At 44.0% G+C, this 17500-nt stretch overlaps 1 protein-coding gene across 2 annotated transcripts in view; it reads left to right on the forward strand.

Moving 5' to 3' along the window:
* Positions 1-1152: 1152 nt before the first annotated feature.
* LOC139225441 (NLR family CARD domain-containing protein 3-like) overlaps positions 1153-17500 on the forward strand; it is a 34849-nt gene continuing 18501 nt past the window's right edge. The window contains exons 1-10 of one of the 2 annotated variants that reach the window (XM_070856279.1): positions 1153-1327; positions 1528-1701; positions 1796-1954; positions 2328-2406; positions 10905-11109; positions 11254-13057; positions 13155-13328; positions 14053-14226; positions 15376-15422; positions 16219-16753. In XM_070856279.1, the coding sequence (XP_070712380.1) occupies positions 1622-1701; positions 1796-1954; positions 2328-2406; positions 10905-11109; positions 11254-13057; positions 13155-13328; positions 14053-14226; positions 15376-15422; positions 16219-16753 (3257 nt within the window). In that variant the 5' untranslated portion in view covers positions 1153-1327; positions 1528-1621. The remainder of the gene's footprint in view (positions 1328-1527; positions 1702-1795; positions 1955-2327; positions 2407-10904; positions 11110-11253; positions 13058-13154; positions 13329-14052; positions 14227-15375; positions 15423-16218; positions 16754-17500) is intronic. The other variant, XM_070856280.1, reaches the window with a different exon arrangement.

Genomic DNA, 17500 nt, shown 5'->3' on the forward strand with positions numbered 1-17500 from the left:
CTCAACTTCTCCTTTGGAGCTTTCTTTGAAATAATACAGAGCAGGTTTAACATGACCAGTGCACCCAACATGCTGAGAATCTTTTTATCTCTTTACTGGCTCACATGTCAGCCTCTCTTCAACCCCTTAATGTACGGCCTGAATATGTCCAATATCCGTGTCATATGTAGAAACCTGATTTGTTCCTAAATGTAGAACACTGATGGTTTAGGTTTTAAAGTGTTGTGCTTTATAAACTTTCTATGGTTTTATATATAATATATAATAATTTAACATGACCTTTTGTCTACCTGTCCAACAGTTTAGCTTCTGTTGATACAGGAAACACTTAAGATTGATGGATCATCTGCAGTAGAAATGATCATGATTTGTTGATCACAGTTGTTTGCATGATTCTTCATCTGCTTTTACAAAAACAACTTGTACTCAGTAAAAAGTTCAATAATAACTTCAGGTTTCATCATTTTTCAATAAAGACCTGAACAAATGAAGCTCTGTATAAAGTCTTGTGTGTTAAATATGTCAGAGACCATGTTTTTAATATTCACTCACTGATGGAGGTTCTTGTTATCAGATGATATGTAGGCGTAGATTCATGGTAATGTTCATCATCTTAAACATCTTTAATAACATATGTTGTGTAATATATTAGGAAACAAAGAAATCACAACAGCAAATGACAGTTGCAAATACTTTATTTTTAATTAATCGTACTGTTTTTCCTAAAATAGTTTCTACCACTGGGTTTCTGCAGTTAAAAGGGTAGTTTAGCGTTAAATATAAAGGTGCTGCAGTCAATAGGAAATCCTCAGCATGTTACTGAACAGGTAAAAGGATTTGGTAAAGCAGGTGATCACTGAATCTTTCCAGCTCACTATGATTTGATATTCATTTGGGACCTACAGCCTGAAGCTGATGTCAAATCAGTGCTTTGGTCCTGCTGCCCTTTGACCCCCAGAGCATCACTGTGTGCCTGATACAACTGATACTAGTAGTACTACCACTCATAGTACTACAGCTAGTACTACTGTTACCTGTACTAGTACTACTGCTACCACCTGGTGGACAGGTAGGAGAACTCCACCATCTGATCAGTGGCTCCTCCCTCTGACTCTCACTGGGTTTCTGCCACAGGTTGGACCAGTTTTGACGTCACTGGTGTTTGTCAGACTTGGACTCTGAAGGTATGAGGGTGTGACGGCGTCCTCAGATCAGATGCACACAGACACCAGGACTGACGAGGAAGGAATGAGCAGCTTCTTCTCTCCCAGTGTTTCCTCATGAAGGTGGAAAGCGTCTGTCAGTCCACCTGAAGTCAGTTCAGCAGGTGAGAATCCGACCAGAGGGATGTGTGAATGTTTGATCATCAGGATCACTGTGGTCACTGTTTGACTCCACTGGAGAAATGTTTCTTCACTGGCTGCTTCATTTGTGTTTCTGCTTTCAGGAGCAAATATTGTCAATAATTTCTATCTGAGCTGAAGAACAACGATGTGCATGTTATTATTCTCACTGTGACGTCTTCAGGTGGAACCAACAGCAGTAAGAGCCAGAAAATACTGTCAGACCTGGTTGGACAGTGAAGGAGAGCAGCTCTCAGTGTGAAGGTGGGGGCTCTGCTATGGATCAGTGTGAGGAGGGAGGCCCCCCCTCTAAAACCACCCTGTGGGGGGACCATGACGGCCGGACCGAAGCTCAGAGGTGAGATGAGGATCTGTAACCGTCCACCATCTTCTCCATGTCAGAGCTCAGCACACCATCATTGTTCTCACTCAGAGCTCTGTGTGTGCTGAAGTCCACAGAAGCAGCACAGACCAGGACCTGGACCTGGACCTGGACCAGAACCAGGACCTGGACCTGGACCTGGACCTGGACCCAGCTGTTTGTCCCTCAGGAGTGACCGTTCTATGAAGCTTCCTCTTGATTTCAAAGGACGACTTTCCTCTGAAACACAGTGAGTCGTCGTGTCACCAAAGAACAACTGGACCTTTCAGACAGTTCAAAGTGCTTCACAGGGAATAAAACACAATAAAACTGTGACAGAAACATTAGAATAACATGTAGAAGATAATAGAAGCAGAAGAAAAACAGTTCAAGCTTCAGAGAAGATGCATTTACAAATTATAGTTAAGAAGAACAGCAGAGACCAGATGTTCCTGTTTCCAGCTGTGTGTCAATGAGGACTGATTTTAATCTTAAACCACTTTTGTTTGTTCGGCCTCTCTCATGTTCTTCTATCCTGTTTTGCTTCGTCTGTCAAAGCACTTAGTAAACTCTGTTTTTAAAGGTGGCTTCTGTTCAGGTATGTTTTTGTGTTTCCTCCACAGAGTTCATCAGGATAACTTAGATGTTCCCAGTGGTGAATCTGTGCTGCAGCATCACACAGACCTGGACTCCATATTTATGGTGAGTGGAGAAACAAGCACAGCCTCTACTGATGACTGCAACAGATGAAATGATAACAGTTCAATGATGTGACATAAAAGGTGGTTGAAGTCGAGATCGTCCTCAATGATCTCGACTGGAGGGAAAGGGGATGAGGAGCAGTGTTTAGCCAAACAACGGGTCTGAAGGTTCCCACATAAGTGAGTTTTTGGGATGTTATTGAACATTGTTCTATTTAGGATGAGGTTCATCTCCACTGATTAAGAAACTCTTGAAAAATATCATGTCACTATTGATTAATATCTGAAATGTTTGGAGCCCCTCACAAGACAAGGAGGAGGTTCTCCCAAGAGACTTTTTGCAAAACATTTCCCTTACGGTCAGCGTACGATCGGGTCGGTTTGGTGCGAAGGAAACAAACACAACTGTAAAGAACAGCATGACTGACTAGTCTGGCTGTGAACAACTCTCCCAATATTCACACAGACACAGAAACCTCCCTCCTTCACATGAAACATGGAGTTCAGATCAGCCATTCATGTCCGAACATGAGGGGGCTACAAATACACTGTGAGTGCAGGTGTACTGGATGTGAAGTTTGTGATAAAACAGCTGAACAGGATTAAAATATTTCACTGTGGCATTAAAGTGGAAATTCATCACCTGGAGGGGTCCGGAAGCACTGTGAGGATCATGTTTTATGATTTCTCCAGTGCCTTCAACACCATTCAGCCAGAACTCCTGAGGGGCAAACTGGACCGTGCAGGAGTGGGCCACCAACTTACAGCATGGCTAGTGGACTTCCTGACCAGCAGGCCACAGTTTGTGAGGACAAAAGGCTGTGTGTCTGATACGGTGGTCTGCAGTACGGGGGCACCACAGGGGACCGTCTTGGCTCCTCTCCTCTTCACCCTATACACAGCAGACTTCACACACCATACAACAAACTGCCACCTCAGCCATCGTCGGTCTCATCAACAACAGAGACGAGGGGGAGTACAGAGAGCTGAACAAAAACTTTGTGGACTGGTGCCAGCAGAACTGCCTCTGGATTAATGCCGGAAAAACCAAAGAGCTGGTAGTGGACTTTCGTCGGCACAAAGACCCTCCCTCTCTGGTGAACATCCAGGGAACAGACATAGAGATTGTGGACTCTTACAAGTACCTGGGTGTTCACCTCAACAAGAAGCTGGACTGGACTGTTAATATGTCGTGACCCGGGCCCACTCCCTTATTAGGTCCTTATTGGATCCCCGGCCACCAGCAACATGAATCAAACAGGATGCAGTTTAACAGTTTATTTGGCCCCCCCCTTTTGGTACACTCGTCAGACCATCACAATCAGCAGACACACTAGCCAGGCAGTTCTAACAGTCTATAGAAAACACACGTGAGTAAAAAGGTTTCAGAGCATTTGCATTACAGTGGCACCGCACACACAATTCATAACCACACAGTTAAGTCACCGCAACCCACACTATGCTGCTGGCAGTGTGCTGTAACCACCTGTACACCCGTAACCAGAAGGGGGGGGGGGAACCCACACACAGATGGACAGACGGACAGACAGACAAACAAATTAAATAACTAGCTCCGTCTGGGGGGACTGGCGGCTCGCCCCTGGCCGCCCACGAGGCCCACTCCCCCAGCGGAGCAAACAACAAGAACACAAACCCTGACCAGTCCAGTTTCCCCTACTCGGCTGCTCCTGGTGAGGCCTAATGTCCTCCCTGCATGTGCGTCATTCCAGCAGACGTCCTTGGCTCACAGCAAGCGGTTCCTGTATCAGCAGTGTGGGCCCTCAGGCTGTTCCCCTCACTCAGCCAATTGCTCCTCTCGCCCAGGGGCGGTGAAAGGGGCAGCCGGACCCTCAGTGCGTGGCCCAGAACTCCCACTCTCCTGCATCCCCCAGTCTTCCTGGGTCAGAACCGGTTCTAGACAGTGACACACAGACACACACAACACCGACAGGGGGAGAAAGGTGGAGAGGGAACGGGGGAGAGACCAAGAAGGAAAAGCAGTATGTAGGCAGCCAAACGAACACACACGGCCCAGAGGCACCAGTCCCTCTCTGCTGCCGTCCTGGTTCTGGTCACTCCACCTGTGCTCTGCTCTCCTCTGTTCTGCTCTGCTCTCCTCGAGTGCCAGAGTGTCTCCTCCCTTTGTCCTACTCAGCAGCCAGCCAAAATCCTCCGCAGCTGGCTACTGATTGCCAATTAATGGGTAGGGCTGCAGGCAAGCACACACCCTTCCCCCTCATCACCCTCTGTGGACACAACCAAAACACGACAAAAACACACATCCCTGGCTGGGATGTGACAAATACTCAGGCACTCTTCAAGAAAGGCCAAAGCAGACTCCACCTGCTGCGTAGACTGAGGTCTTTCGGAGTGGCGGAGGGCCTCCTGAGGACTTTCTATGACTCCGTGGTGGCATCAGCCATCTTCTACGGTGTGGTCTGCTGGAGCAGCAGCATCACGGCAGCAGAGAGGAAGAGACTGAACAAACTGGTGGACAAAGCCAGTTCTGTCCTGGGCTGCAGCCTCGATCCTGTGGAGGTGGTGGGTGACGGGAGGATGGTAGCGAAGCTGTCATCAATCATGGACAATGTCTCCCACCCCCTACATGAGACTGTAAGAGCCCTGGAAAGCTCCATCAGTGACAGGCTTCGTCACCCACGATGCTCCAAAGAAAGGCATCGCAGGTCCTTCCTCCCTGCTGCCATCAGACTTTACAACCAAATCTGCTCCCAGTAGACCAAAGACCAAGAAAAAGGAACAAGTGCAATATTTCATATATATTTATATTTTCCCCCATGTGCAATAGCCTTTCTATCACCTCATTCTTTCATTCTTTCACCATACATTATTTTTTGTATATACTGTACATGTAAACATATATATATTTTATATTCCCTTTCTTTGTATGTGTGAACTGCTGCTGACTTGAAATTTCCCCATTGTGGGATAAATAAAGGAATATCTTATCTTATCTTATCTGATATATTATTAGTGATGAATGAAAACATGGTACCACTGAATAAGCACAAAGGCTCAGGCCATGAATATTAGTGAAACACTAACTTGGTGCTGACTTCATCATGTAGAAAGTCACATGACCGAGCTTGACCTGCTTCGGTACGATACTGAGTTAAACGGTTCTTTATTTGGAAGACAGTGAAGCGAATAAACAGACAGGAACGTGCAGGAACACGATTCCTATCATATAAACTGGGTCACTGATCTGCTCACTGACGGACTTCAACACGTTGTAAGTGAAGCTGATCGCCTGTCAGCGACCTTCCAGCTTCTGACAACTGTCATCAGGATCATTGTGCCAGTAAGATGTTTTGTTTTCATGTCTGTGGTTTTCATCTGTGTTGACTTTCTCATCCTGAATCCTCTTTAGAAGTCCAGCTTTTTTTTTTTTTTATTCTCTTTATTGAGGTTCATATTATATATATATTGAACCAACACAATACAGAGTAGAACCTTTTTTTTTTCTTCTAACAACTGAACAGCAGCAGGTATCAGGACAAAAAAAAGAAAAAAAATTTAAATAAATAAGAGCACAAACAAACACATGAGAAATTCACCCCTCTACACCACCAGAGGAACAATGTTTCTTAAATTGACTGGAATACTATTGACTTATTAGAACAGGGTCCAGACTAAAACGTGTCCATAATGTCCACATTGTCCAAAATAGGTCGCCATATCTTAATAAATCCTTCAGTATTGCCATGAAGAGTGTAGGTCAGCTTTCCAGAGGGAGTATTCTCAGAACCTCCTTGTACCAATCCTCCACTGTAGGGCTGTCCTTTGATATCCAGAGTTTCTTTCTTGCTATATATAAAAGGATTTCAGTCAGTTTAGCGTTATATTTGTCCCTAGCATTGTCCACTTTCGCTGCCAAAATACACCGAAGGGGGGAGAGCTCCAAGTCATATCCCAGTAAAGTAGTAACTTCGTCCTTCACTTCAGACCAGAAATTTTGTATTTTACAGCATTTCCAAACCATGTGTGTGTATGTACCAATTTCTGAATTACATTTAATACAATTAGGAGAGCCTAGGCCAAGCCTGCTCCTCAGCAGTGGTGTACAATGGAGTCTGTGTAATATTTTGAATTGTGTGTCTCTGTCTGTATTACAGCTCAGGATTCTGTCTTTTATAATTGAAGTCCACACATTCTCCCCTATATTAATCTGCCATTGCTTTCTGATGCTTCTGATGATCAGTAGAGTAGTTAAAATTTAAGCCAAAGGTTTTGTAAACATGAGAAATAAATCTTTTTGGTATCGGTTGGGTTAGAAGGTCTTCCAAAAATGTCGTATTGGGAACATGTACATTTTTAGGTATATAATGTCTTATTTGTAGATAGAGGAAAAAGTGACACTGTGGTAAAGAATATTTACTTTTCAGGGCTTCAAATGACTCCATTGTACCTCCCTCATAGAGTTTGACAAGCCGGTCCAAGCCCCTTTCCTGCCAAAATTTGTACACAGAATCATGACATGACGGAACAAAATCTGGGTTCTTCCATATTGGGGCCCGAAGAGAAAAATGATTTTTAAGTTTGAAACAGACCATAATTTTATTCCATGTATTCAACGTATTCCTGACAATAAAATTATTTTGAACCTCCAATTTTACCTTCTTATAGGTTATAAAAGGGCAGTCTTTTAGTGTTAGGAGGCCACAGTTCCAAGACTCCATGTCAATCCATGTATTTGTAGCGTCCGGATTCACCCATTCATATACAGTTAGGCCCAGAAATATTTGGACAGTGACACAAGTTTTGTTATTTTCGCTGTTTACGAAAACATATTCAGGATACAATTATATAATCAATATGGGCTTAAAGTGCAGACTCTCAGCTGTAATTTGAGAGTATTCACATCCAAATTGGAGCAAGGGTTTAGGAATTACAGCTCTTTAATACATAGCTGCCTCTTTTTCAAGAGACCAAAAGTAATTGGACAATTGACTCAGAAGGCTGCATGGGCTCTTCCCTCGTTAACCTGTCATCAATTAAGCAGTTTAAAGGTCTGGAGTTGATTCCAGGTGTGGCGTTTGCATTTGGAAGCTGTTGCTGTGAACACACAATGTGCGGTCAAAGGAGCTCTCAATGGAGGTGAAACAGACTATCCTGAGGCTGAAAAAAAAGAAGAAATCCATCAGAGAGATAGCAGAAATGTTAGGAGTGGCCAAATCGACAGTTTGGTACATTCTGAGAAAAAAAGAGTGCACTGGTGAGCTTGGGAACTCAAAAAGGCCTGGACGTCCACGGAAGACAACAGTGGTGGATGATCGCAGAATCCTTTCCATGGTGAAGAAAAACCCCTTCACAACATCCACTCAAGTGAAGAACACTCTCCAGGAAGTAGGTGTATCAGTATCTAAGTCTACCATAAAGAGAAGACTTCATGAGAGTAAATACAAAGGATTCACCACAATTCTGAAGTGTATAGGGATATACTTTCTGCTCAGATTCAGCCAAATGCAGCAAAGTTGGTTAGACGGCGCTTCACAGTACAGATGGACAATGATCCAAAACATACTGCAAAAGCAACCCAGGAGTTTTTTAAAGCAAAGAAGTGGAATATTCTGCAATGGCCAAGTCAATCACCAGATCTCAACCTAATTGAGCATGCATTTCACTTGCTCAAGACAAAACTTAAGGCAGAAAGACCCACAAACAAGCAACAACTGAAGACAGCTGCAGTAAAGGCCTGGCAAAGCATCACAAAGGAGGAAACCCAGCGTTTGGTGATGTCCATGGGTTCCAGACTTCAGGCAGTCATTGCCTGCAAAGGATTCTCAACAAAATATTGAAAAGTAACATTTTACTTAGGGTTATGTTTATTTGTCCAATTACTTTTGAGCCCCTGGAATGAGGAGCGTTTGTATAAAAATAGCTACAATTCCTACATGTTTAATCATATATTTTTGTTCAACCCCTTGAATTAAACCTTAAAGTCTGCACTTCAATTCCATTGTAGTTGTTTCATTTCAAATCCAATGTGGTGGCATGCAGAGCCCAAATCATGAAGATTGTGTCACTGTCCAAATATTTCTGGGCCTAACTGTATATAGCGCATTTGTGCAGCCCAGTAATAAAGCCGCACATTAGGGACTCCCAATCCCCCTTGATTCTTATCTCTCTGAAGTTTATTAATTTTCATTCTTGCCTTTTTTCCCCGCCAAATGAATTACGTAAACATTTTATCCAAATTTGCAAACCAGCTGTTAGGAATGGAATTTGGCAACATCTGCAGTGGATACATCAACCTAGGTAATATATTCATTTTCAACACACTGATCCTGCCCAACCAAGAAGCAGGTAAACTTCATCTATCCAAGTCCTCCTTGATGCGCGTTACAATTGGTCGTAGGTTTAATTTAATCAGTTTTTCGAGAGAGGGACCAACTTTTATTCCTAGATAGGTAATCTTTTTGGGTGACCAATAGAAAGGGAAGCCACTAGGTGGAGCAGATCCCACTTTAAAACCTGATACGTATCCAAATTGTTGTAGACATTCAAGCAGATGTGGGATGGTGGTATCAACCTCAACTAGATACAGAAGTACGTCATCTGCATAAAGCGATATTTTGTGTTCTGTGCCTTCAATATTAAAGCCCCTAATCTCTGAGGAAGTTCTAATAAGCTCTGCCAACGGCTCAATAGCCAGTGCAAACAAGAGGGGGCTCAAAGGGCATCCTTGGCGGGTTCCACGCTCCAGTGGGAAAGAATCTGAACAGTAGAGGTTAGTGATAACAGCTGCTTTAGGGGACGAATATAACAATTTCACCCAATCAATGAATCCCGTACCAATTTTGAATTTTTCCATAGCATAGAAGAGGAATGACCATTCTACTCTGTCGAATGCTTTTAATGAATCGAGAGACACCACTAAACCCTTCATTTTTTTTTCATGGGCTAGCTGTATTACATTCAGATGTTTCCTGATATTATTAAAAGAATTCCTTTCTTTAATAAATCCTGTTTGATCAGGCTTTACTAATAGTGAAATCAATGGTTCAAGCCTCAAGGTCAATACCTTGGCCAGGACTTTTGCATCAACATTAATGAGCGATACAGGCCTATAAGACTATAACAGTCGAATTTATGAAATGTACCTTTAACAAGGTGTATACTGGGTCGCCTAGTAATGACGTCATCGAGCAGCGCCTGTATGTGCTTTTGCTTCGGTGTGACGATATGCACCCCCGCGCTGGTCGGACATGATTACTTCGCTCCTATTTTCTTTGTTTCTCAGAACAACAAGTGATGGTTAAGTGGTGGCAACTATTTTGTTCATGTGTGAGTCGATAGTAGCCGTACAATCGGGCTCGGTAAGGTTGGAGTGTTTATTAAAGACTACAAGCCTTTGAAATCCCAGCATTTGTGTGGACGTGAATTTCTACCTGCTGTTTTCCTCCACTCTCCACGGCCTCAACCGAGCTACACCACCAAAACCATTACAAGACACAGGGTCTTCAGGGTCTTTATTCTTCTTCAGAATCAGACAAATGTTGGCCAATGACAATGATTCTGGTAAATGGTGAGCAATGTTAAAACTATAGTTGTAGGTCCTGCCCAGGTGGGGAGTAAGCCTGTCCTTGAAAGCCTTAAACCATTCCACAGGGAACCCATCAGTTTGAACAGTTTTAATCAGTTTTAAATCTTCCCAAGGAAAAATGAGCTTTTTTCAGTGCATGAATGAACTTCATCAAATGAATCTAAAAGTAGTGATAACTGTTGGATATTAATTCCAATATTTTATAATATAAGTGCTCATGATGGCCTTGCTGGCCACATGGAACCTTTCAGTGGGTCACATTTTACCCGTGGGTCATAACTTGCCCTGGTCGGCCTCAGGGCGGCCGTAGAAATGCTGCATGAATTCAGGATGGTGGGAAAGGTGTTTGGTGACAAAGGATAAGCGGCTACCTGCACAGCTGTGACAAAGACGTTTCTTGAATTACAAAGAGATTCTTAGAGAATCTCTGACCAGTTTTAGGAGTCTGAATGTGATGTGTTGTACTGAGCAAACCTGAGGGTCGTCTGGGTGGAAACAGACTGACAGACATGGGTTTATAAAAAGTGGTCAACCTCAAGGTCGATCAATCAATCAATCTTTGTATAGCTCCAGTTCATAACAGTGTTCTCTCAGACTGTTTCCATAAAGAGCAGCTCAGAACAAACTCTTTCATTCAGAGACCAAAGATTCAGGAATTCATCAGGAAGGATTCAAGAATCCCCACAGAGCAGCTCAGAGATTAGATTAGGACACAGTGGAGGAAGAACTCCCCTTTAACGGAAGAACTCCCCTTTAACGGGGAGAAACACATGACGAGTGGCCGACGATCCACATCACTGATTCATGAAGCCAGAGAACCACAACAGGAGAACCAGGACCAGGATCCATAGGAACCAGAGGGATGAGAAAGGCACAGAGTGGTGTGGTCAACAAGTTGGGATTCAATTGTAATTGTTATTTTTCCTTTTTTCCAGCTGCTTGAAAAGAACATTTTCAGTTTCGTGACAAACGAGCTGAAAAGGTTCCAGAATGTTTTAAGTTCAGATTATTCAGAAAGCTTCGAGAGTCAGAGTGAAGATGAAGAGCAGAGGAGGAGCAGCAGAGAGGCATTTCTGAGGATCACTGTGGACTTCCTGAGGGGAATGAAGCAGGAGGAGCTGGCTGAGCGTCTGCAGAGCAGTAAGAGGATTTTAAGAGCTTGAGATGATTGATTGATTGAAATATTTATGTCACATCAGTGATGTCTTTGGGGATCGACATCAGTGCTGAAATGTTTCCATCAGATGTGCATCAACTTACTGATTCAACCTGGTGTTTTTTCAGAGACTCTTGCTCGTGCATGCCAAAGTAAACTCAAGTCTACCCTGAAGAAGAGGTTCCAGAGTGTGTTTGAGGGCGTCGCTACAGCAGGAAACCCAACGCTGCTGAACCAGATCTACACAGAGCTCCACATCACAGAGGGGGGGGCTGCAGAGGTCAATGATGAACATGAGGTCAGACAGATTGAAACAGCTTCCAGGAAACCAGACAGACCAGAAACAACCATCAGGTGTGAGGATGTGTTCAAAGCCCCACCTGGAAGAGAGGAACCAATCAGAACAGTGATGACAAAGGGAGTGGCCGGCATCGGGAAAACAGTCTTAACGCAGAAGTTCAGTCTGGACTGGGCTGAAGACAAAGCCAACCAGGACATACAGTTCATGTTTCCTTTCACCTTCAGACAGCTGAATGTGCTGAAAGAGGAAAAGTGCAGCTTGGTGGAACTTGTTCATCGATTCTTTAGTGAAACCAAAGACGCAGGAATCTGCAGCTTTGAAGAGTTCCAGGTCGTCTTCATCTTCGACGGTCTGGACGAGTGTCGACTTCCTCTGGACTTCCTCAACAATGAGCCCCTGACTGATGTGACAGAGTCCACCTCAGTGGATGTGCTGCTGACAAACCTCATCAGGGGGAATCTGCTTCCCTCTGCTCGCCTCTGGATAACCACACGACCTGCAGCAGCCAATCAGATCCCTGCTGAGTGTGTTGGCATGGTGACAGAGGTCAGAGGGTTCACTGACCCTCAGAAGGAGGAGTACTTCAGGAAGAGGTTCAGAGATAAAAAGCAGGCCGACAGAATCATCTCCCACATCAAGACGTCCCGAAGCCTCCACATCATGTGCCACATCCCGGTCTTCTGCTGGATCACTGCTACGGTTCTGGAGGTTCTGCTGAAGAACCCAGAGGGAGGAGAGCTGCCCAAGACCCTGACTGAGATGTACATCCACTTCCTGGTGGTTCAGACCAAACTGAAGAACATCAAGTATGATGGAAGTTCTGAGACAGATCCACACTGGAGTCCAGAGAGCAGGAAGATGATCAAGTCTCTGGGAAAACTGGCGTTTGAGCAGCTGCAGAAAGGGAACCTGATCTTCTATGAATCAGACCTGACAGAGTGTGGCATCGATATCAGAGCAGCCTCAGTGTACTCAGGAGTGTTCACACAGATCTTTAGAGAGGAGAGCGGACTGTACCAGGACAAGGTGTTCTGCTTCGTCCACCTGAGCGTTCAGGAGTTTCTGGCTGCTCTTCATGTCCATCTGACCTTCATCAAGTCTGGAGTCTGTCTGATGTCAGAAGAACAGTCAGCATCCTGGAGGTCTATTGTCCTACGAGCCAAAACTAAACCAACACATTTCTACCAGACTGCAGTCAAAAAGGCCTTACAGAGTCCAAATGGACACCTGGATTTGTTCCTCCGCTTCCTGTTGGGTGTTTCACTGCAGACCAATCAGAATCTCCTACGAGGTCTGCTGACTCAGACAGGAAGTAGCTCAGAGACCAATCAGGAAACAGTCAGATACATCAAGGAGAAGATCAGTGAGGATCTGTCTCCAGAGAGAAGCATCAACCTGTTCCACTGTCTGAATGAACTGAATGATCGTTCTCTAGTGGAGGAGGTCCAACAGTCCCTGAGATCAGGAAGTCTCTCCACAGATAAACTGTCTCCTGCTCAGTGGTCAGCTCTGGTCTTCATCTTACTGTCATCAGAAGAAGATCTGGACGTGTTTGAGCTGAAGAAATACTCTGCTTCAGAGGAGGCTCTTCTGAGGCTGCTGCCAGTGGTCAGAGCCTCCAGCAAAGCTCTGTAGGTGGATGGATCACCGCAAGAATCAATGTTATCCAATAAGTTTAAAGATGTGAAGTGAAACATTTTGCTTGTGGTATTTCTGATTCTTCCTCAGGCTGAGTGGCTGTAACCTCTCTGAGAGAAGCTGTGCAGCTCTGTCCTCAGTTCTCAGCTCCCAGTCCTCCAGTCTGACAGAGCTGGACCTGAGTAACAACGACCTGAAGGATTCAGGAGTGAAGTTCCTGTCTTCTGGACTGAGGAGTCCACACTGTACACTGGAGACTCTCAGGTCAGAGATCAGCTGTTTATCAGTTGATTAAAACGTTGGTTTACACTCAGGTTAATGTTGATGAGAAGATTCCACATCTGAGGGATCATTCTTCTCTTATAACTCTCTAAAAAATGGTTCCAAACAAAAAGAACAGGAAAGGAGTTGTAACTTGTAACTCTGAATAGTTTCTATTGGTTTGTATAACTGCATCAGTGTTTGTGTGGCTTCCTGTTTTTGATGTATGTCTCTGAGCCAGCGACTCAGTAGATACCAACTTGTTCTCATTAGCAGGTCGTCAAAGACACGTCCCTCAGCGTCTGGTACTGACGCACAAGGCACCCTTCAGCTGCAGCATTAGATGTTCAGAAACACTGATCTGGCCCTTCACTCCAAACATTTCTCACTCCCATGTCATCAAATACTGACCTCTGTTTAGCATCTGTATGAGATTCACAGGACTCTGACCTCGCCACAGGTCTACTGGACCTTCATCATGAGGCAAGAATGATGAACACCTGGTTAAAAGATGGTTTGGGTGAAACTGTCTCCTGGCTGAAAGTTCAGTGTCCGACCGATTCATCCATCCATCCCTCCAATCTGACCCCCTTCCTATGAAGACTTTCTGACTATTTACACTACAATATTTGATGATCTGGTGATGAGAACAGTCTGAAAATACGCGTGGATTTTCCTGCAGTTCTTTTTTCATTGAGAAATTGTACCAACTCTTTCCTGATTCCAGGCTGTCAGGCTGTCTGGTCACTGAGGAAGGCTGTGCTGCTCTGGCCTCAGCTCTGAGCTCCAACCCCTCCCATCTGAGTGAGCTGGACCTGAGCTACAACCATCCAGGAGACTCAGGAGTGGAGCTGCTGTCTGCTGGACGGGAGGATCCACAGTGGAGACTGGACACTCTCAGGTATGAACAGAGCCAAAACATGGTGTTCGTGCTTTCTCGTTACTAATTACAGAGATAAATGTGTCCCAATATTAATTGTGTGAACAGCTCAGCAATCTGTGTGTGAATGTGTAATCTATGAATATAAAACACCTTCCACAAATACACAGATTTCAGAAATAGAAACAATATAATTCAAAAGTAGTGTAACAAGTAGTTTAACACATTACTCTACACAGGCAGTGAGATTGTAAAGTAACTTATTACTTTCAAATTAAAGTAACATGAAATATTTTACACTTTGAAAGTAACTTTTGGAAATCTTTTCAAAATATTCATTGAACACCAGTCTAGTCTAGTTAACCTCCCTTAGCTACCATGCTAGCACCAAGCTAGCATTAGATAGCTAATGCTGAGCTAAACGTCTTTGCTAACAGGCCACAGCAGCTGTTTGCTCGCCTGCTGTCGCTGCTGCAGCTTCCAGTCCTCACTAGATACTGAAGGTTAAACATGAAGATAAGGGAGGGAAAGACGTCCAGCTTCCTTGTGCTGCTGCGTCAGAAGCAGAAGTATTTCTGAAGAAGCAGCACAAGCCCACGAGCATCCTCAGACAGAAGTGTGTGTGCTAGAACGTCTCCAGAACAAATGAACACACACTAATAATCAGCGTCACATTAACGTGACGAAACACTGAACGCATCATTTATTGCTGGTTGTTTTCTCAACAGCTCGTAGAGACGGCGTGCTCTTACTTTGGTGGGACGTTTGTCTGAAATTCAAGGATTCACAAATATCTGTTTGAAAGTTTTAATGTTGGGAAGAAGTTCAGAAACGCTTTTCATTTCTCTGTAGATTCATTTGATATATTCATAAGACATAAGAGGTTTTATTGTCATTGTACAACTGTTACATCATACAATGAAATTGCGTTGGTACGCCCGGACAAGTCTAAAGAAATAAACAGAAGAATTAGAACAAATAAATAAATAAAAATAGTAAGTAATAAAAAATATTTACATTCAAAGGGTAGGTGGAGGTAGTGCACAGGTTCACAGGTTTTATTGTGGAAGTTGTGTTTTATTTGCAGAACATGTTCAGTAATAATACTGAGACAAACCATCTCTATATGAAATGTTCCTGTTTTCATCCTCTGACTGTTTCTTCCTGCAGGATGGACCATGGTGGAGAACACAGGCTGAAACCTGGTCTGAGGAAGTGTGAGTGTGGATTCAGACTCATTCATGAGAACAGAGCAGCTCACAATCTGATGTTTAAAGATATTTACAGACTCCACACTGCAGCCTTCTAGTCAGCTACAGATGACAACCTGTCACTTTGTTTCTTTGACTTATGGACATTTAATAAATATAGACGCAATTAATCGTCTTTATCAATCAACCTTTCTTTATATAGAGCTAATTCATAACCAATGTTGTGACTGATACTGATAAATATGACTGATCCTGATCAATATGATACTGATCAGTGTGACTGATCCTGATCAATGTGACAGATCAATGTGACTGACACTGATCAATATGACTGTGTTGGGGATTAACAAATGGGTCAATTTGGCTCAGAAATAATTAATAACTATCAAAGATAATCAATAATTATTTAAATCAATGGAACTTTGTATAAAGTCCACCTCGATAAACGAGGAAAAAGTTTTAATTGATTCAGTCTCATAAAATACTAAAGTATCAATTTGGAATTGTGATCAATAATTAAGATTAGATTAGATTCAACTTTATTGTCATTACACCTTTACAGTACAAGGCAATGAAATGCAGTTTGGCATCTAACCAGAAGTGCAATTTGTACTTAATAACTAAAACCAAAAGTACCACATTGATAGTTAGCTGAAGGCATAATTCACTCTGGTGCTACATTAAAGAAGACAGCAGGTCAATCAATCAATCAATCAATCAATCAATCAATCAATCAGTCTCACTAAGTGACTGTGACTAACTGATAACCTGCTGCTGTTTGGTGTCTTCTTCTCTCCATCAGATTCCTGTGAACTCTCAGTGGACACAAACACAGTGAACAGAGAGCTCAGACTGTCTGACAACAACAGGACGGTGACACTGGTGAGGAAGGAGAAGGAGCAGCCATATCCTGATCATCCAGAGAGATTTAAGGACTGTCATCAGCTGCTGTGCAGAGAAGGTCTGACTGGTTGCTGCTACTGGGAGGTGAAGTGGAGAGGAGGGGTGGATGTAGCTGTGAGTTACAGAGGAATCAAGAGGAGGAGAAACATTGAGGACTGTTTGTTTGGATTTAATGATCAGTCCTGGAGTCTGAACTGTTCAGGTGATGGTTACTCTGTCAGGCACAATAACAAAGAAACAACCTCCTCCTCCTCCTCCTCCTCCTCCTCCTCCTCCTCCTCCTCCTCCTCCTCCTCCTCCTCCTCCTCCTCTGGTACAGTAGCAGTGTACCTGGACTGTCCTGTCGGCTCTCTGTCCTTCTACAGAGTCTCCTCTGACTCACTGATCCACCTCCACACCTTCAGGACCACCTTCACTGAGCCTCTGTATGCTGGGTTCTGAAGGTGGTCCCATGAAGGCCTGTGGAGGTCGGATCAGGCTGAGTTCAGAGGAGTCCTCTGTAGGACGAAGAGTATTAACAATCACAAACAGACACACACACACACACACTCACACACACACAACAGACACACACACACACTCACACACAGACACACACACTCACACACTCACACACACACACACACACTCACAAACAGACACACACACACACACTCACACACACTCACACACACACACACACACACTCACAAACAGACACACACACACACTCACACTCACACACACTCACACACTCACAAACAGACACACACACACACACACTCACACACAGACACACACACACACACACACACACACACACTCACACACTCACACTCACACACAGACACACACTCACACACAGACACACACACTCACAAACAGACACACACACACACTCACTCACACTCACACTCACACACACTCACAAACAGACACACACACTCACACACTCACACACAGACACACACACACACACACACACACACACACTCACACACTCACACTCACACACAGACACACACTCACACACAGACACACACACTCACAAACAGACACACACTCACACACTCACACTCACACAAACAGACACACACACACACACACTCACACACACACAGACACACACACACACACCCACACACTCACACACTCACAAACAGACACACACACTCACACACTCACACACAGACACACACACT

Source organism: Pempheris klunzingeri, unplaced genomic scaffold (assembly GCF_042242105.1).
Source record: "Pempheris klunzingeri isolate RE-2024b unplaced genomic scaffold, fPemKlu1.hap1 Scaffold_236, whole genome shotgun sequence".
Classification (NCBI taxonomy): Eukaryota; Metazoa; Chordata; class Actinopteri; order Acropomatiformes; family Pempheridae; genus Pempheris; species Pempheris klunzingeri.